The 21886-nt window shown below is 40.7% G+C and overlaps 1 protein-coding gene across 1 annotated transcript in view; it reads left to right on the top strand.

Annotated features, from left to right (window-relative positions):
* The first annotated feature begins 7603 nt into the window (after positions 1 to 7603).
* Positions 7604 to 21886, top strand: part of LOC132209120 (ral guanine nucleotide dissociation stimulator-like 1) — a 32860-nt gene continuing 18577 nt past the window's right edge. The window contains exons 1-7 of the mRNA XM_059644292.1: positions 7604 to 7772; positions 8429 to 8506; positions 13634 to 13827; positions 14458 to 14585; positions 16722 to 16937; positions 18952 to 19055; positions 19843 to 19921. Of these exons, the coding sequence (XP_059500275.1) occupies positions 7606 to 7772; positions 8429 to 8506; positions 13634 to 13827; positions 14458 to 14585; positions 16722 to 16937; positions 18952 to 19055; positions 19843 to 19921 (966 nt within the window). The 5' untranslated portion in view covers positions 7604 to 7605. The remainder of the gene's footprint in view (positions 7773 to 8428; positions 8507 to 13633; positions 13828 to 14457; positions 14586 to 16721; positions 16938 to 18951; positions 19056 to 19842; positions 19922 to 21886) is intronic.

Raw genomic sequence — 21886 nt, 5'->3', positions numbered from 1 at the left:
TTCAGGCCAATGTCCACTGTGGGAGTTGTGGAACTCTCATATTTGCAAGACAGACAGACACAAGTGGCTTTCAGCTGGTGACGTGATTCATGCCCAGTGAGTCATTAAACCAGCTACTTTGCCCACCGCTGACAATACAGTATAATGGTGCAGAAGAGAGTTCAGCTTTCCTCATGAACTCCCCTCCAGTTTGCCAAGAATGTCATGTCTCAGGCCAAGGCCAGTTGACTTGAGAAATGCAGCCCTGTACGTCGAGACACTATCTGAAGTATTTCATCGGAAAGTTGGTTGCCTTTCTATATTTGGGCCTGGAGCTCTTTGTTTGAGATATTTTTCGACTTTGCATCAAATATAAAATGATGAAGAAATGGATCTGATACATCCGTCTCTCTCTCTCTCTCTCTCTCTCTCTCTCTCTTTACTTCCACACCCCAGTCTCACGGTCTTATCCTGCAAACTGCAGTTGAGGGCTTTGTGGAGACAAATCACCGTATTCTGCAGTTTCGTCTTGACCTGTTGTTACAAAATTAGCTGTCAATGGCTCAAAATACCGACTCAATGTCTTTCAGGAGTATGAAGATAATTTTTTTGTGGATGTAGATGTTCGCTTAAATTTACTTGATAGCACTTTTATGACAATTGGCAGAATACCTGACAGTGCAAACAACAAGGTAGATGGGAAACCATGCACTCTAAAATCTGTCATGAAAGAATAAATTTGAATACAATAAGCGGTTAAGGTTTTGCTTTATTCAGAGTACAAGGAATACAAAGGAAACTGCCGATGAGCTAAGAATTACTGGGTACAAGTATTTGTTTAAAATGACATTCTTCACAACTCATTTCAGCAGGGGGAACAATGCTAACATTCTGAGCTGTGAGGAGCTTGAAAATCCAGTGCCTCCAGAGACAGTTGCTGAGATCAGAAAGTAAGTATTGATCCAATGTGTGAGGAAATTATGCTTAAATCAGAATACAAAAATGTGAAGGGCAACTGCTGGAGGTCTGGCATTTTCAGGAGCATTACGTAGAGGCTATCTCCTGAAACTTAGCAGCACCTGTGGAGAGAAAGCAGAGTGGACGCTTTGAGTTGAGGTTCCCCTGTTCAGAACTTCACATCTCTGAAGAAGTGTCGCTTGCCTCAACTTGAACTCTGTTTTCTGTCTGCAGATGCTGCAAAACCTGTAGAGTTTCTCCAGCAACGTCTGCCTTTCTTTCAGATTGCTTGTGTCCGTAGTTTGTTTTTTTTTACATTAAAGAAACAGTTGGCCGTTGTTCTAATATTTGCTCTGTTCTTAGTGTTGTAAAAAAGAAATTTTAGATGGAAGCTTGTGGTTCATGCTGCAGGCCTTCTGCTGGAACTGAAACCTGGAGGCCCTGGCCGATTCCAGCGGTAACCATACAGAGATTGCTGTCGGCGTTACTCACCAGTTGACGGTTTGGCTCAGTTTTGACAGCTGCTGGTCCAGTGAAGGGGATGGCAGATCAGCATCTTTCTGAGCCCAACTGTTAATGCTGATTGTCACTGAGGTTGTGTCAGTGGGCACCATCTGGGAAATGAGGGAGGCAGTCCTTAGAAGTCAAGGGGAGTCCAGGTGTCAAAGAGAGCTGGCCCATGTCACATAGCTTTGCAATGTGTTGGTGGTAAACTCCCTCCCTGCCCTTTTCCTAATCCTCCCGCCTCCAATTTAATTGTCAGTGAATGATTGGCCATGCATTAACACACGATCTTTAATGGAAAATTTCTGTTCCAAACATTGGGCTGTGCACTGCCGGTAAATATATTGAAAAACTTGACTCTCTAACTCTGTTTCCAGTGTTATTACATGCCCCACCTCCCCCCATTGCCCCATCAAAAAAAAGACTGTGGTGTTTTGAAAACATGTGTGAAAATTGAAATTCCTTCTTCCTTGCAACTCCCCCAGCTTCTCTTCCAGACTCAACTCCTGTCACTTGCAAACCACCTTTTAATGCTTGGAGGTGAAAAACAAATCTCGATCTATTGTAGTTACATCCATCAGAAATGTTGCCTGTTTAACGAACCCAGTTGATAAGTACTTGAAAACTTGGGAGAGCTTGTCATCTGAAGAGTGGTTGAGGGTTTTGGTTCTGTCCATGGTGGAGTTTAGAAGGAGAGGAGGGAATGTCATTGAAACTTACAGAATACTGAGAGGCCTGGAAGGATTGCACATGGAACGGAGAAGATGTTTCCACTCGTAGGAGAGATTAGGACATGCCGGCGCAGTCGCACAGTGAAGAGACCAACCTTGAGAGCTGTGGTAAGAAAGAATTTCTTCAGTCAGGGAGTCGCTCATCTGTGGAAAACATTGCAGAAACCCATCGAGGCCAAGTCATTCGGTCTATTTAAGATATAGAGAGAGAAGGGTTCTTGATTAAGAAGAGGATCAAGGGTACCAGAAGAAGGCTGGCAATTGGGCTTGAGAAACATCACAGTCAGAAATGAATGGCATCGCAGACTCAGCAGGTCGAATGAGCTAATTCTGTCCCTATATCTTATCGTCTTATGGATCCACACTAAATACTTCAATGTTCGTTTTGTGAGTAAGCCATTTCTGGGTGCAAGTGCTTGTATACAATGTCTTTAATTTTTGCCTTATATAGTCAGGAATGCAAATGCAATGTTGGTATTTATTTTGAATGTAAAAACAGGGCTGTACCTCTGAGGCTTTGTAAGGCTCTGGTCAGGTCATACTTGGAGTGCTGCGTTCAGATTTGTGCCCTATATCTCAGGAAGGATGTACTGTCCCTGGAATGGGTTCAGCAGAGATTCACGACAATTGTCCCAGGAATGGAAAGCTAAATATATGGGGAAAGTTTGTGGAATCCAGAACTATATTCATTGGAGTTTAGAAGGATGAGGGGTGATCTAATTGAAACTTTCAGAATACTGAATGGCCTGAACAGAGTGGATGTTGGGAAGATGCTTCCATTGATAGGAGAGACGAGAACCCGAGGGCACGGCCTTAGAATAAAGAGGAGACCTTTTCAGTTGGAGATTTAGAGAAACATCTTCAGCCAGACAGTGTTGAATCTATGAAATTCACTGCCATAGAAGGCTGTGGACGCCAGGACATTTAAAACTGAGACAGATAGGTTCCTGATTATCAAGGAGATCAAGGGCTATGGGGAGAAAGCAGGAGAATGGGTTTGAGGAACTTATCACCCATGACTGAATGGCAGAACAGATTGAATGGGCTGAATGGCCTAATTTCTGCTCCAATGTCTGATGTTCTTATGGTCTTAATGAATTGCAGGTCCAAAACCTTTGACAGCCAAAACTCAGAGAAAGATGAAGAACCAAGTTCACCAAAAGCAACTGCATAAATCTCAAAGTAAATTTTATCCTTCTGTGCTTCATTCATAATACATAACATGAAAAGAAATTGCTGCGAGTATAGTAGCTCCTGAAAGATTATGTCACCATTCGAGATGATAAAAATCACATTAAAGAAACAGCTTTACTCCCTCTGCGGCCACTGCCAGTAATTAAATGAATGACATATTTCAACCTTTGATCCATAGAAAACACTCAAAAATGTTCAGTGCAAATTTGATTGCCCCTCAACATCCAGACCTTGGTGGTCTAACTTTCAACAATGCTAAACTGTGAAACCTCCCACCTCCCCTCAAATGCACCAGCCTCTGTCACTGGAGTATCCTACATATTTTCTCTGAAAATGTGGAAAGCAAACCATCTAGTGCAGTCATTCATCTGGACATTGACCGAATGGGGACTTGAAATACTGAGCATTTTGGGATTCAAAATTTATTTTCAATGTTTATAAGTCAGTTGTAGATGCAAATCCTTTCCTTAATTTGTGCTTCATGAGCACTTGCAGCTGCAGATATTTTGGCCGTATAGATTGTCGGGTGGGTGGGAATCAAAGTTTGCCAGGCATCTGTGTAACCATGAGGAAGCAAGGTTGATTGGAAATAATTTTGATATGTTTTCATTATGCTGCATTTGGAATGCAGCAGTGTGAACAGGGAATGATGGGGAACCATTGATTTCTTCAAAATTTTTGTTGCAATGTGATGAGTGCCACTCCAGACTATAGCAGTCACATTAAAGTGTCTGCTGGGCTGCCTCCCTAGAAAATTTATAACAGAGACAGTTGTCTTAAATGATAGCATCACCATTGAAGCATCTAAAACACTGAGATGGGAAATTGTTTTCAGATCAAGATTGAGGTTATATTTCTGGACAATGTGGCTCTGGTAAAAATGCTAAAGAAATGAGTTAATCTCCTCGACCCCACCTCGGCACTACTCTGTGTTCCTCTTTCCTGCTTCAGCTGCACCCTCCCCACAAACTTCCTCCAAGTTCATTGAAGTGTCCTCCAAACTTCCGTGACATTTGAAGAAATATTTCTACAATTAAGAATGTGACCTGCTCCCCGTGTCAGAGCCTTGGTATTTCTCCCATACAATATTGCCATTGAATAATCTGCAGTTTGAGTTATCTAAATTGGCCATCTGCCATGTGTCTCCATGGAATCAGGCATTTTCCCAAGTCAGAGACCTGGAATTAATCCTGAGTTTATTCTGTCCAGATTTTTAATGAAACTCAGAACTGTTAAAGGAGCAGAAAAGAAAAATGATTTTTTTCCCAGCAAAACAGCCACTGGTGACTAATCTGACAATAAGCTTTAGTGAATTTGAGCAATGACAAATTCCTACATCAGTGCTCCGAATCAAACTTTGAGTTACAAGCCGTGCTTGTGAGGGTTGAATTGTCAATAGTCTGTAAAGAGCTTGCGTTTCTTTGTCAGAGGTGAGGAAGTTAAAATTAAATCCTTTCTTTTGGGATGTTTATTGTCTGTCCCAGTGCAGTTGTTCTTTATTTGACCTCTTAACGCCTCATCTACCCACTGGCTCCCCCGACAGACAAAAATCCGAATGTTGATATGAGTGCCAGAAATTAAAAAATGTGATCATATGTGCAAGTAAAGTCATTTATTTGGTGTTTTGTGGCCAGTTGCAGCTGTGAAATTGTTGACATGTCACACTGTGTAGAGGGTGGAAACCTAAGTTTGTGAGAAACTGAAGGAGTAATTGACAAGTAAATTTGATGTGACGACAGATTAAACCTGTTGTGTGGTATTTGGGATCTAATACTGTGAAAGGAAACTGTTGGGATTTGCTATAAGATTATGTCAGGGTTGCCTCAGGAAGATACCCCAATTGGCAGTGCAGTGAGCACCAATCCAGACAATAGCAATCACATGAAGCAAATGCTTCACTGCTTCTGCAATGTTTGGCTTATTTTAAGACATGTGATAATGTTGAATTAGCATAGAGCTTTCAAAGCTTTTCAATTGTAGATTGAATTTTGCTTGTCTTTCAGAATCAAGTTCTTGCACAGCGCAGAAACGGCTTTCAACAAGGGTGAAATACTGAAGAAATGGTTTTCTCTCCTTCTTGCCCTGCTCTGTCTCTTCCAACCCCCACCCCAGCACTGCCTCTATATGAACGCCTGTGGGCATCCTGTGGAAGTCAAAAGAACCCCTCTCTCAAGACTGTCATTTTTTGTTGTTGAATTGGGTTGGATTTAATTCTGGACGAGTTTGCCTGTTCTAAATGACTTAATTTGTCCTCTTTGATCAATTGCAGTTCTGGAAATGTTGACAGTGCAAATGGTGAGGAAAATGGAAGTTGTGGTTCTTCAGGATCAAGCGAAATAATTGCTCAGTAAGTTTAATTGCATGCATGACAAAGTGAATCATTATTCAGAATATGACAAAGCGGTAGGAAATAGCCGGGGAGCTAACAGTTTGTGCAATGTTGTACAGCCATCAATTGGTAATAGCCCAGAGACAATGATTTGATAATGTTTGTACCAGCTCTCAAAGAGGAACTTGCTTACGTTCACTCCGAAGTCCTTTTACTGTGTAATACTGTGAAATCTCTCCTTTCGAAAATTCTAGTTCACTTTTGAAGACCTCAATCGAAGCTGCATCCATCACACTATTAGGCAGAGCTTTCCAGTTTCTAATGATGCTATTTTTAAAAAAAATTCTTGTCACCATTGGTTCTTTTTGCTGATCATCATAAATCAGTGTCCTTTTGTTCTTAAGCCTTCAGCCTTACGCCAAGGAACAGATTGTTCTTATCCATTCTAACCAAATCCCTTATAATTTTGAACACTTTTAAAATCACTTCTTAGTCTTCTCCAAGAGCAGCCCAAGCTCCTTCAGCCTCTCCACAGGGCTGTCTAGTTTGTCATCTCTGGTAATATTTTTTGTGAATGTTTTGTGCACCCTCTCAAATCCCTTCCTGAAGTGTGGTTGGTAAATACCAGAGTTGAGGGGAAATCAGGAGGTTTTTGTTTAATCATGATTAGTCAGAACATATTTGTTTTTCATACAATACTCCAATTTTTAAAGTTCAGAATCCTGATGATATCTTCAACCTGCACTACCACTTCTATAATTATTGTGCACACACATACACACACACTATATATCGAATATCAGACATGGATCATTTCAGGAAGCACCATATCATAAGATATTTATTTTGGCTACAGAAAAGAGGAAGGAACAATCCAGAATAATTTTGATTTGGAGGAGGTCCAACTTCAAAAGGAGCAAGAAGGCGTTTGCAGCAAGTAAGGTTGAACACAAGTTCAGGCAAAACTGCAATGAAACAGCAGTCTGTCTTACAGAAGGAGGTTGTTTAGTGACAGTGTCAGAATGTTCCCACAAGCAGGAGAGAGTGGCAAATGGTACAAATGATGAGGATTATTGATGACCCCAATGTGTACCGAGTTAATTATAAGTAGTTCAGAAGGGAAGTGTTGAACTAAATGATGCTGGCAGCTAATGTTAAAAGGGAATCCGAATGTCGTCCTCCATTGTGAGCAGTGAAAGGGTAGCGAAAGTGGGGCTAATGGTCATAAATCCACTGTTTAATCTTCACAGAGGTAAGGGCCTGGCTGCGATACTATTCAGAAGAAGTTGATGTCCAATTCATGATGAAAAGTAAATAGTTGAGACAAGGATGAGCTGAGGTTGGACAGCATTTTAGAAATGTGAACATTAAACAACTGCAGATGCTGGAAAACTGAAACGAAAATGGAAATTGCTGGAAAAGCTAAGCAGGCCTGGCAGCATCTGTGGCGAGAAAGCAGAGTTAATATTTTTGAGTAATTTGAGCCACTGAGCTTTTACAGCAATTTCTGCTTTGATTAGAACGGCTGGTTGTCCCTGGTGTTGGTAACTCAGAAGGAAGTGAATTGTAGACAACTGAGGATACTGAGAAAGAAAAAAATAGCTTGAGGCTGCAGTGGCACTTTGCACAACAACCTAATGCTGTTTGAATACAGGGGGTGGTATCAGAGGACTGGAGGATTACAACATGTACTATGTTTATGTTCAAAAGTGTGTGGATAAATCCAGCAACTAGATTCATCTTATTGGCGGGACAGCATCACAGGAACTGTAATCCCAGTCTCAAGCAAGAATACTTGGGGAGCATATGGGCTCACATTTTATGCTGACTCAGAAATCTTCACCATCTGGTGTGTAACCTGTTTAATAAAACCATCTGATGGAGGCTTGTCATTCTGAATCTTCAATTTTCATGGGTATTTTAATGGATTTAACTGAAGATGAAAGGGTTTGCTTGAGGTGTTTTAAATTGTTCTTGATGTTCAATTGCAGCTGTGAAAGTGTTAAGTCCAAACACTGTCCGAATTCTGATGAAATTCAGAATTTAAGTTCACCGGAGAAGGGAGCGACAGTCAAGAAGTGAGTTTGATCCAAAATGTGACCATATTATGCTTCATTTGCAATACAGTAGTGTGTAAAGGGAATGGCTGGAGAGCTGGTGGCCATAGGTTGGATAATCAGAAATCTCTTCATGAAGGCAGAGATGTTTCCATGCTGTATGACTCTGTCAGACATACCACAGAAACAAAAACACGGATATCATTCCAGATCATGGCACATTGATGAAGAAACAGCTTCTGAGTTCTTTGCATATTCTCTCCCTAATTCTGAGGAACAAGCAATACAAAGCACAAGCAGCAGTTGCATGTGAAGGTGTTGAGTTTATCTCAGACTGAAATTTCTGGACTAATAGCAAATGTAAGCTATTGAAGAAGTGGCTTCACTCCTTGCACCTGCTCCTTTCCCCTGTTACCACCAGCCGCCACCACTGCTGGTGAGCTGCTTTGGCCCTCAAGGGCATTTCTGGTAAACTTCCTGAGGAAATTTAAAGAACGTATTCACTATTTTATGCAGTTTTACATTTAGAGTGTGACCTTGTTTCATAAAGTTAGCTGATCACGGCTTAGGATGCTGAATTTTGAGACTTCATTTCTTATTTTACGGCTGGCAAGCAATTGTAGACCCAAACACCATTTTAATTTGCTTTTTCTTTTGTGGTTTATGATCAATTGCAGAAGCATAGACTTCAACAGATCAAGCTTTCTAGAAGAATATAATTTCAGTCCTGCAGAAAAGGAAACACTAATGAAAATGTAAGTTTGATTTGACATGCAGTGAAATTGTATTTTCAATGTGAAATTTAAGAATGTGAGAAGAATTGCTGGAGAGCCAGAAAGACCTGTAAAATAATGTAGAGCCTTTGTCATGAATATATAAGGCACCCAAAACAGGATGGCAAACAGCACTCCAACCCATAACAATCACATTCAAGAAGCTAAATAATAACTGAAAGAATCACGGACACTGCAATTCAGGGACAAAAACAAAGTTGTTGGAAAAGCTCAGCATTTCTGGCAACATCTGTGAAGGTAAGAATGGAGTTAATGTTTCAGGTCCGGGTGACCCTTCCAGTTCTGAGGGAGGGTCGCTGGACCCAAAATGTTAACTCTGTTTTTGCATTAAAGAAGCTGCTTGCCTTGCATGTCCAATGATTGCATTATTCCTAGAGATTGGCTTGTTAATATTTTTCAGTGTAAATCATCCAAGATTCTTTGTCTTTTGGAATTGTTTGTCCTACATGATCACGCCTTTGGGGTTGTTTATCTCAGATTGTCATTAGTCTAGTTTGTGATAATGATGCATTATTGCAGGAATGGTTTTCCTCTTCACACCACTTTATTAGAAGTTATCCTGCAAACTTCCTGTGAATAGTTGAAACCGAATGATACCGCTATCTAGAGCAGTCAGATACTTGGCAAGTGGTTTGTTTGTGGTGTCCTGACTTTGGTAGCCCTCCCACTCCGTGCTGCTGTTGTACATTTTGCACATAATCGACCTTGAATTAATACTTCCTGAATCTATGAAATCCAAATGATCTTGTGAAATGATTTTTCATGTTTGAAGTTTGTAAACTAAGTGCTTTCAAAGATATTTGACTGTAGAAAGCATCGCACAAATGCATCTCTAGCTGGAATTCTAGTTATTTTTGAGCTGTACCAGATTGCTGAGGTTGTTTTACTGCTCTGAATAAGATTAGATTACCTACAGTGTGTAAACAGGCCCTTCGGCCCAACAGGTCCACACTGTCCCTTGAAGCATCCCACTCAGATCCATTCCCCGAACACGAAGGGCAATTTAGCACACGGCTGATCCGCCCAGCCTGCACATCTTTGGACTGTGGGAGGAAACTGGATCACTTGGAGGAAACTCACTCAGACATGGGGAGAATGTGCAAACTCCTCACAGACAGTCACCCAAGGCTGGAATCAAACCCGGGACCCTGGAGCTGTGAGGTGGCAGTGCTAACCGCTGAGCCACCATGCTGCCCTGCATGACACTTTGGCTGCATGGGGTTAAAGATGGGATTATTCTTCTTTGTCTGGCCATTCGATTAAACTCTGTGCTTTTTGATTAAGACAAAAGAACATTTATCCAATAGATTTGAGTGCTGGACTGGACTTGGGGACTTTAAAGTTTGAGATTCTTGCCTTTATATATACAGTGATTTATTTTCTTTTGTACATGGTTTGCTTACTCATTTATTTTGTTTTCTTGAGTTGATATTGTTTGTCATTTTTACAATCAAGAAAGCCAATGCCTGAAGGGCCAAGCACAGAAAAATTACTTGTGAGCAAATACAAAGGCAAATTTTTGCAGTATTGCATTGAGAAAAATGGTCAATTTGAGGGAGTGAGGATTTTCATGGAATATTTTTAGTTCAGATGCAATAGCAAGCGTTCACAACTGGGCTGCACTGAAGTTCGAAATAAAGCTCAAACAATTTATGAAAAATGCAGCAAAGGAAAAATCCCTCTCGTTAATCAAACAAATAGGACACAGTTGGCCAGGCAGCATCAGAGGAGCAGAAAAACTGATATTTCGGGTCTGGGCCCTCCACCAGAAATTTTCTGAAGATCGGTCCAGACCTGAAATGCCAGCTTTCCTGAGCCCCTAGTCTGCTAGCCTGCTGTGTTCATCCAGTTCCACACCTTGTTATCTCAGACTCCAGCATCAGCAGTACCTACTAACTCAGAACACAGTTGGGATGCCTTGTGCATTGCTATTCACTCTAACCCACCCAGTTGGCTTTTTGGGTAAATGAAACAAAGTTTTAGAAATCTAAGCCACAGGGCATGGTGGTTATCTGGAAATTTTTCTCCAACACCTAGCTATTCATGTCTGGATGAACACAGCTAATTGTGGATACCAAATTGGTCCTGATTAATTTCACAATATTCCTGTACTAATGTCTCAAGAGACATATAGGGATGAAGTGTATAAAGGAACCTAAATTATCCTGATTCCCGATTGAGGACAGTGTAATCCTCATGAAAGTAATGTGCTCGTTTGGTATGTTTTTTGGTATGTTAATCTCCTTTTAAATTCAAGTTTTTTGGGTTGAGTTCTTTTTCTACAGAATAGTAGCTTACAACCTGTCAGTTTGACATTGAAGAAAACACAGATATTTAGGGGTTGAGTAAAAGCATGGTTTTAAAGGAACAGCTTGAGTGAGGGCAGAAGAGGCAGGAATCTATCCAGTGAAGTTGTCATCGGTGAAACAATTAATCTCAGATGCGCAAGTGGCCAGAATTGAAAAGAAAGACAAAAGTGCACCCGTACATAATTATTTCAATTCTGGAACGCTCTAATACTTTAAGAATACGCTTCTCTCCAGTGCCATTGCAATCTAAGATTATGTTGTGCTCGCTTTAGGAAATGATCCTTTTAGATGGTGGAAGGATGATAATGAGTAATTAAATGAAATGATGTTGTACACTGCAGCTGATTAAAGGTTTCAGATTACTCGGTGGGGATGTAGTAACTTGTTAATGAATCTATTGGAAACAGAGACTTTAATTCTAGTGGGACGACAGAAAAGTGTTTTGGGTCAAATTTTGGACTCAGCACAGTACTAATTAAGTTCTACCATATTGTCAGCAGGGTAGAGGCTCTTTAGCTCAGCAACTTATTTCCCAGCCATGAAGGCTTTCAGTAGGAAATGGAATTTTTTGGTTTTGTGATCTTTTGAATTGATTTTTCTTTATATATATTTTTGGAGGGTTACTGTTCGAGTGTTTGTAATGTGACCTAGGCATTTCTGAATGATTCAGGACCAAATGAGCCCAGGCAACTTCCTTAGGTCATGTTTCCAGTGTGTTTCAGTTAGTCACTGTTTCCGAGAGGTAACATAACAAATAACATTTCCACAGCCTTGTCCCTCCATCTCTGCAATTTCCTTGTGTCCACTTCGGACGTTTCTCTTTTTTCCTGTCCAGTTTCACTTTTTTGCCTATCCCAGATTATGTTTGTCCTGTTGTTACCAGCCATGGTTTCAGCTGTTGAGACTCGAAAATCTGAAATGCACAGTATGCTTTTCTCCATTTTGTAAAAAGCTGATTAAAAACTTCACCTTTTATCAAGCTTTTCATGATTCTTCTGACCTCACTGAAAAACAATCTCTTGACATTTCCAAAATGAGTCACTTCATTTCATAATTTGCCATGTTCACTAGTTAATATCATACAGCACCTTACCAGTATGGGCCAGCTGTGTTTTTGAATCATTGCAAAAGAGTACAACCTATGCCAACTGATCTGAAAGCAGATGAAGTCAAAATAGCCCCTCCAGTGTGAACTATTTCTAAGTCGTATATCTTTCTCAAACAACAAGAGGCTATTGCTGCATATGGCACTGTGGCTGCCTAGCACTTCCTACACCAACCACTGTTTAACAGGAATGGAGCTGATGAAGTCTGAATCAAGCCCCAATGTCTGTGTGTAATGTTTCACACCATGTAATTTCTGTGCTGTCATGATCTATTATGAACGGGCTCAAATAGGTGATCATCGGTTTCAGTATAGGGCTGCAGATAAAGAAATTCCAAATTAAAAACTAGAACAGCACTTTCAGCGTAAAATGTTCCATGTAAATTGGCGATGCTAATCAAACAAATGTTTACTTTTTGGAGTCTTTGGAAAGTCAAAGGTTTCTCCGACCTACTGCATCATAGACCATAGCTGCAACTCAGTCCATCTCCCAATTCACAACAAGACTCATCATTCTGATGTTTGCTGGCCCACGTTGTCTCTTGGTTGACCAATGTCTGAACTTTAGATTTTTTTTCGAAAAAACTTTCAATTCTTGTGTTCATATCCTTTCATGTTCTTATTTTGCTTTAGTCTGGAATTATTTTAGGTCCCAAACTTTGCCTGGAACTTTTCTGTTCTGCCACGTCCAGTGTGGTGTGTACTACTTGATTTTTTTCATCAGCCCACCACCGTTAGTGCTACTTCCTGCAGATGTGTAGTTCCTTCCTCGAGACATCACCATCTCTCGCCTTTAAGAAACTCATGAAGAGTCACTATGACCAAATGTTTGGACATCTGTTTGAATATCTCCTCCTTTGTCAGTTTTTGAATGGTTAATCTGCTGTGAAGTGCCCTGGGGAGTTTTTCTGTGCAAAGCGTTCGATTTCAGTGGTGTGATGACTTCTCTGTGCAGCTGATGTCTTGTTGCAAAAAAGTAACCATTGATTTACCTGTGAAATAATGCTACGTGGCCTCTCAGTATTAGCCAGGCAGTTAAAATAAGTGAATTGAAAGCTGACTATGTTGGAGTATTTCATTATTCACCTGCAACTAGACCCAATTTATCCATGTTACCGAGGTATCCAAGTACTGGCAATGCAACTCCCAGAACAAACGCAAACAAATCATCATTATCCTTGTGTTTTTCTTTGTTCATCTGATTTGTCCCATTTGACTTTTATAAAGAAGATTTTTTGTTAAAGCTCACTTTCTCTTTACTAGTAAACTCTAAACACGAAGAGGTCCTGCTGGTGTAATAAGTAACCTCAGACACATGTGAAATCACTTTATACGTGAGCCTTAAGCTTACCTGTGCAATCTACAAAGAAGAAAACTTGGAAACATGGCCAACTTGCAGTTTCCATCCATGGCCAGCGTAATTCTAACTTGGACAGTCATTTCTTCATCATTGGGTCAAAGTGCCACACAGCCCCCCTCTGATGGCACAGCAGGATCACCATTGCCATGTGCACTGCAGCAGTTCAAGATGGCAGCTCATCTCCTGTGTGAGCACGATGACCCCATATTCCAACTTTAATCTATTGCATTGACATTTGTAGAATTAGAAGCTTTTTTTTCCCCACATGTTTTGCTTCCCCGATGAACAGTTGTTAACTCTGACTTTATTTCCAGTGCTATTCCTGAAATTCTCGAAATCTGGCTGGAGGAGTCTGCCGAAGACTTTCGTCAAGTTCCAACTTACTCTTGTCTCCAGAAGGTACTTTCCTACTTGAACCAAACAGTGCCAGGGTCAGATGCTGAACATCGGGCCCAGAAACTCCTGAGTCGGTTTTTGGCGGAGGAAACAGCGGAGAAAGAGATGTTCAGTAAGATTTACAATTATGTTGCAAAAATGTGGTTTTAATTCAGGGTGCCTCCCTACAAGTTTATGTGCGGCTTGCCCCTCTGTCTCAGGATTTAGTTCATTTTGGTTTCCTTTGACAAGCTTCAAAATTACTTCCAAATTTTTGGATAAACGAAGTTAATTAAAATTATTGCTGAGTGCTTACCCCTGTACTAATTGCATGATGTACAAGACCAAATTCTGCATAGAATTGATACTCTCATATGGTCCGATAAGACCCAGCAGCATGTAATGCGACTTTCTGGACAATTTCCTTTTGAAATGTTTTCATCAATGACATTTTATTTTATAATCTGATGTAATAATTTTGCAAGTTATTGTGAAACAATAGATTGTGATTCAGAATATTTCCTAAAGCCAGAAATTGGGATGGGAATCTGTCATTAAATACAAGTTCTTTTGCAATTGAGATGCTCCCAACAAGAGGATTTCAGTGCAATATCATATTACTTTCACCAAATCTAGATTTAGAAGTATGAATATTAGATAACCATTGGAAACCAATGCACAATTTCTAGTCACAAGTTCGTGAGATATTTTAGAGCAATGTGAACTTTGGGCACAAAATACATGTCTTTCTTCACTTGCACAGAAGGCTACCGTAGAAGAGTCAGATTCTATGTGGGAGAAGAACACGACCAAACCATCGAACAAGTTGACGAAAAGCTCCTGTCCTACCCATCACGCTTCATTGCAGAGCAGCTGACTTTTATGGATGCTGTGAGTAAACAGGAGTCTGGCGGCCAGTCATTCTGAATAAGATGTTTCAGTCAGCAGTAGGCATCTGAATCTCTCTGTATTGTTTAATGCTATTACTGCTCCACCAGTCATTATAACTGAATTCCCTTCAAAATGCAGTCTTCCAAGATGTTAAAATGTGTTGTTTGACGTGTGACTTCAGTATCTCGCTTGAAATACCTGCCAACTAAAACTTCAGCACTTGTCATTTGTTTTGAATGAACGCCATGTGAAATAAGTGACCCGAGAGAGCACTGAAAATCCTTTGTAACTTAGTGTTGAAACTTTACAAAATGAATAGTATTTCAGGGTAAAAGTTTAATTGTTTCATCATAACAGTCACTGTTTCTTCAAGAGTCCACTGATTTTGTTTGTAGTATCCAGGATGGCAATTTTGTTGTTTTCCCAGAATCTTCTGGAGTGGGATCAGCCACGGGGTATTCCAGTCTAGTCTCCAAGGTGGCTTGATGCCTACCTCTACAAAATGAGACTCGTGGTTGCTGAATCAAAATTTGAGTTATGTCAAAGTCTGGTCATAGGCTTAGGCTTGAAGTGGAAGTTCAGTGGTCTGTATGACAGCATTGGGTGTGACTCTAGAATGTAAGTAGTCCTCTAGGTCTCAAAAATCCTAAGCATATGTTCATGTTCAGAACAGGGGTGCAGCAATCTCATCTGGAAGTGACCAGTTTGTCAAAAGTAGGTTTTGGTTATGGGATAAGAGATAATGGGAACTGCAGATGCAGAAGAACCCGAGCTAACAAAGTGCAGAGCTGGGTGAGCACAGTTGCTCCGAAGATGCTGCTTGGCCTGCTGTGTTCCTCCAGCTCCACACTTTGTTATCTCAGTTTGTTAAGGGGCAGCTGCTTTTCTGCACAGAGTTCCAAAGGTAACTGTCTGTTTTCACTGCAGTTTCTGTTGCATATGTGTATGTATATACCGACTGGCACTTAGAGTCTAATCATGTGACATAATGATGACAACAGCCATTTTTGGTGGGAAGCAACCTAGCTGGGTGTCTGTTGAGGAATGTAGCTGCTTTTCTTTTGTTGAACCATCGAGATCTGCAGTGAGGGTTGTGAGTCTTTGTCAAATCAGTGGTTTGACCTGGTGAATATTAAAGCGGTTTTTTTGATCCTCATCGCGAGTTTTTTTCTTTACAATGCAGAGCCAGGGGGCTGAAGCATTAAACAGCAGGAGTTTTATTATGTAGTTTGCTGTCGAGGCAGCAGGGTTACCCGAAGCTATTCCTTGCCGGAAATGATCGCTGACATCATTGTGGTGTGATCAGACTGTTAAAAGTGAGAGCCCACCATGCTTGCATAAACATGCAACAGTTTCCCACTCGATGGTTTCTGAGCACTCCTTTCTACTGCAGCCTGTCACAGCCAACTCTGGCTTTGAAAGTGACGAGACTGACAAATTTCTCCATTCTGAATGAGTTTACGGGGATCTGAAGGAGCTATTTGCCGGTTGTGTTAACTTTCACTGTTGGGGCATAATTGTTGATGGGAGTTGCTCATCTTGAAGAGGGACACAGAAGGACATTATGCAATCTGAATGGCCAGTTGACAAGCTTGGACGTTTGGCAATATTCGTGTTCAGCATGAAACCAACAGTGGGGAAGTGTTGACATTGAGATCTGTTGAACCAACAGAGGGCCGGGCTGCCATTGTGTTCTGTCAACCTGCCTTGGTGCGAGAAGTAGACATGATGCAGGGCCGCTATACTGATGCCCAGCCTGTCTAGCCTGTGGGCCACCAGGGCTGAGCATCTGTAGCAGTGACTATTGCCAGCAGAGCCATGCATGATGGTGTGCGTGGAGCCAACAGTCGGAGTTGGGTGGAGATAACCAGTGATTTTAAATCTAACCCACAAATAGGAAGCAGATGACTGAAAATTCGAGGGTTTTGATCTGTCTGAATAGCCAATGTGCCCTTGTGCATCAATGTGAGTATTCTGTAGCCAGTCGTTGACAATATAGCATGCGGTTTTAATGTACAATTGCAAACTAGCAGGACGAATGTACCCATGGACGGACAAATCTTGTTTGTCGTTCATTGCCAAAATCATGGCACGACTGACACCTTTAACCTTTGTTTCCTTTTTATTTTTGATCAGGATCTTTTTCGGAAACTTGTGCCCAGCCAATGTTTAGGGTCCATCTGGTCTCAACGAGGGAAGGAAGAAAAACAGCATCTGGTATCAACCGTCCAGGCCACCATTATACAATTCAATAATGTTACAAAATGTGTCACCAGCACCATATTAAGACCTCAACAGCTGAAACCACGGCAGACGGCTAAAATCATTGAGAAATGGATTGATGTTGCCCAGGTACACTATTCTTTATTGGTTTTTAGCCTTTGTGACATGTTAAAGTCCACAGTGCATGAAACAACCATGGTGGAAGAGAGCAAGCCATTAACACTATGTGTTGATATGTCCAAGGTTTGAAAGCCTCTTGAATTGGCGAGCAGAATACTTTTCTGAATAAGAGTTGAATGCTTCATGGAAAATCCTAGCATTCATAATTTCTGTAGTGCTGGCTGCTAATAGTTCTTGCCTCAGTTTACAGTTGCATTGAAATATTAATGTATTTTTTTCTAATCAAAAATATTTATGTGGATAAAAAAGGCAAACTGATTTCAGATTTTTACTGGCCCTTCAAAAATGAAGTTAGTTATTGGGCATTACATAGAGTTATTTGCCTCCCTTCCAAGCTGTAGTCAATTTACGAAACAGTGTACATTTTATTCCCAATGTTCTGCATTCTGTGTGCCCACATGATGGCCCTCCAGTAACTTGCCTGGTTGTCTGTTTCCTATGTGTTTGTCAAAGGAATTTGTCTCAGCATGTTAGTCAGCAATCGGGAAAAGAGTGAGGAAGGGCTGTCAGATCTGATACCAGGTTTGTACTTGTCGCCAACATGTGGCATTCCCACTCGTACATTTGGAAAGGATCAGGATAGGAACCGAGTAATTAACTAATTAAGGAAAGGAAGTAATTGATTCTTACTGATTTTGTAATCCTAAATTGCACTGGATTTTGCAACAAAACTGTACTTTCAATGTATTTTCCCGTATACACGTGACAACAAAATATTCATTCATTAGTAAGGTTTGGAATGAAAGTTCACAATAATTCTGTTGCCAGCTAATTTAGAGAAGTCTGGTTTGGGTCTTGGCAACACTGCCTGCATCAGTTTTGACTCATTATGAGTCTTGAGGCATTAATGGGACCTTGATGGGGATTTGAAAGTCTGTCTCCAGTTTTACAATATGGAGCAGTTCAACCGAATGTAGGCTGACACCCAGTCATAGACATGGATGAAAGAGTTCCTGACATATCCACTGGCACTATCAAAGGCTATTCTGAAGAGGAATCACTTGATCACTTGGCTGACTTTTCTAGTTCTGATTTTGAGTTTTTACAATAGTTGACAAGGAGTGGCTTCCATGTTGAAGTGCCCTCCATTACTTCCATTTTACTGCAGCAGCTTTATTTCCCTGAAGCCGGAAGACTCTGGGCTTGAGAACCTACCTGCTGGCCTTGATCAGATAAGGCACTTATGATTATGCCAATTGACGCACCTCCAAAGAAATCCCAAATGGTGTGATCACCCTGCCCCTCCCTGGCCTTCCTCCCCAAGCAGAAGTGGCTTTGAGACCTGATAACAAACACTCGCAGGCTTCCTCCTCATCTCCACCACACCCCAAAGTACACATTTGGGAGGTTTGATTTGATCCAGTTTTCTCCCTACCTCCAACAGGTTGGTGGGGTGGGTGGTGGAAACAGATGAAGGACATTCAGCTGCTAATCTAGGTAAGATTAGTTAACTCAGTATCAATAACGTAGTGATTCATAAAAGTAGACCCAATTTCCTGATTTGTTTGTTTTCCCTCGAATGAGTATCTCACGTGACTGGTCCTGCCCTCGTATTCTGTCAGATAATACAACCTATCATTCATTTATGAGCAAAATGTGATGGATATAACAAAGATGATTACCCCACCTCCACCCCCCTACCTTTGCCACTTCTACCACTCAGATGTCCATGTCTCAATCCTACTCATTTTAAGCTCTCCTTTGGTGTCAGTAATCATATCTAACCAGTCACAGGCTGGCAGCAAGTGAACTGAAGAGGTTGTCTCAGAGGGATACAAAATGAATATCAAGGTTTGAGTTGCCAAGAATCATGGAATTCTTTCCCTCAAAAAGTTTGTTTGTTAATGCTGTTATTTTATCAGCTAACATTTTACTGATAGAACCTTTTTAAAAAGTCTGAGGTGTTGGGTAATGGAGAGTCACTGCTTTTTCCACAGAACTCACGGCTTTTTTTCTCTGACAGGAATGTCGGATCTTGCAGAATTTCTCGTCAGTGCATGCTATTACCACTGCATTGCAATCAAATAGTGTGTTCAATTTGAAGAAGACTTGGGCAGCTGTGTCAAAGTAAGTCATTGTTCAGAAAGAGCCATGTAATTTTTATTTAATAAATATGAGGTAGGAAATTGCAGGTTTGACCTCCAGGTTTACTTGCACAAGTGATCTTCACACACTCGGTGCATTAACAGGATTACCAGAGGCACTACAGTGCAATCCTAACAATTGGCTAATTGGCAGAATCTTTCATTCTTTCACGAAGGAGCGAAGAGTTAATTTGTTTAAGTGGAAAAAGAAAACTGTTTGGCAACTTGAAATATTTAACTATCGTGTTCCAAAACTGATCTGCTGTCGGATGGAACGTAACACAGTTTCCTGTGGATATGCTGTGATGGGGTGATATAAGCCAGAGGTTTATGTGGGATACTAAAATACAAAAACAACAATTATTTTAATCACCCAAGAAAGCACTCTATAACACTTTGAAGTGCACACCTGTAGTTTATGTTCGTGTGCCTCAGACCATTTGATCATGGTTGTTTTTTGTAGGCAGCTTGGGAATGAAGTCTCTCTTGCTGCAATGAGATTCACCAAAACGACTGCACTCAAGAGCTTTTGCAGCACAATGGCAGTATCCCCATCCCTGGGTTTCAACAATCAGGGTTCAAGTTCTACCTGCCCCAGAGATTGCCAAAACATTTCTGAACAATTTGGCTAAAATAACTATACTTACTGTAAAAATGCTTCACTGCCGTTCACTGTCTGTATTACTTGCTTATTTGTCAGATTCTATGTCGGCTGTTTGTTATCTTGACTCTATTCTGCCAAGAGTAATTTGTCTCATTCTCTTGACTAGGAGCAGTAAGATAACATTTGAAGACCTTTCAAACAATGAAGAAGATAACTTTATAGCAAGTAGAGAGCTGCTAATGGAGGTAAGGTGTTGCACTTGGCCCAGTGTGACTATATTCAGGGCGTGATCAATAGTTTCCAGTAAAATATCTGCAATGAACTCAGTTGGTGACTGAATGCGTACAGATTCTGTCAATCAATACTGCAACAGGAATATATGTATTGCAGTCCAGGTGGTCTGGCTTGGCTCAAGTCTTCCAAGATTGTTTTGCCGTGATTCTTATAATTGCTGATGATATTGCAGTTAACATTTTAATCAACATCTAATGTGGTTATGCTGCAGTGATGCAGCCTTCATAGATTATCTTTCTCAGTGTTCATTATCTTGGAAATTTGAACTGAAGCAATGTCTAAAGTGTGATATGTGCCAATTTCTTTTTCTTTTGCTTTGTACACTTCAAGGGCCTTGTAATTAATAAAAGCCAAGGCAAAACATTAAGAGATTTAACTGGTTCTCATAAGTGTTTTTACTCAATTACCATGTCTTCCTTTTATTGTTCTCCGCAGTAAGGACTATTTGCTGCATAGGAATGGAGAGATATTCATATCTCTTTGTTTGTTCAGTATTTCAGACATCAACTATCTAGTTTCAACTAGCTTGGACGAAAATTGACAAGTTTCTAGCCATTCCTCCTCACTCCTTTTATCATGCACTTTGTCCACTCATTTTGCTCCTGAATTTGATAAAAGAACAAAATAATTGGTCAGATATAAATATTTTGGTGCCACTTTACCAAACTAGTTGTCCAGCTCAGAAAATTGTCAAAGTTTTCTTATTCTCTAAATCATTCTTAGATGGAATTGAAGCATTTTTAAGCTGGTATTTGAAGAGGGAGAAATGCAGTAATCATGCTAGCATGTTGTCAGTTTGACAGCCACTCCATGTTTCAAACGGCTCAATGTTCCAGTTGCAGAGAACTATCTTTTTACATTGCTTTCCAGATGTTTGCCCTAGAATTTCTACTGCCCTGCTGTCACACTTTGTTTATTGTGTGTTGTGATTGGTGCACTGTGCAGAATTTCAACATATTTTTCTGATCTAGATTGAATCTAAAAGTAGGTTTGCTTTTATAATCAAAAATGTGTGCTCTGCATGATGATTGTTTTTGTGGTGCAAAATTCTGTAAGTATACAGGGGAAAATGTGAGTTCATGATTGGACAGTTGTATAACTTCCATAAAGCTTTCTCCCAGATTATGCAGTGAATGACAGTGCATGGTTTGCTAATCTTGCAGCATCTTACACAAATGTGCTTTGGCAATGGTGCAGGGCACCGCAATAGTTCTTGCTGTGAGTACATTAATGTTCAAGACACAAAAGCTCCAAGTATGAACAGCAGGTTCACAGATGACACAATAATTGGAGCGGTAGTAAGTAGCAAAATGCCTTAGTTTCTCGGCACACATTTTTCCAGCTGTGGCTCAACTAATGTTATTTACAGTTCCATCATTACTTCTTTGCTCTTATATTCAGGCAAGTATCCAATATTTTATCAACTTATCCACAGGTCCTCCTGCCTTCAAGAATATGTTTATGCACACACCAAGGTCCTTCTGATCCTCTGTCATCCAGACCCAAAACATCAACTTCCCTGCTCCTCTGATGCTGCCTGGCCTGCTGTGTTCATCCAGCTCCACACCTTATTATCTCATTGAACATATATTGTCCTGACTTATTAGACTCCCAAAATGCTTCACCTCACACTTTTATGGATTGAATTCTATTTGCCTCTGTTCAAGCCTTCTAACCAGCCCATATGTGTAACCCGAGAGACTAAGGCTTTTTGCTGTTTACAACCGTCCAATTCTTGTGTCATCTGTGAACCGGCTGTTCATACTTGGAGCTTTCGTGTCTTCAACATTAATGTACGCACAGTAAGAACTATTACTGTACCCTCTGGTATGCTGCTGGATGAAAGCATCAAGTTGCCGAAAAGCCCCTCAAAAATCGCATTTACTTCCTGCCACAAACCCAGTATTGGTTCCAAT

Source organism: Stegostoma tigrinum, unplaced genomic scaffold (genome assembly GCF_030684315.1).
Source record: "Stegostoma tigrinum isolate sSteTig4 unplaced genomic scaffold, sSteTig4.hap1 scaffold_67, whole genome shotgun sequence".
NCBI lineage: Eukaryota > Metazoa > Chordata > Chondrichthyes > Orectolobiformes > Stegostomatidae > Stegostoma > Stegostoma tigrinum.
This window is presented reverse-complemented; position numbering and strand designations above follow the sequence as displayed.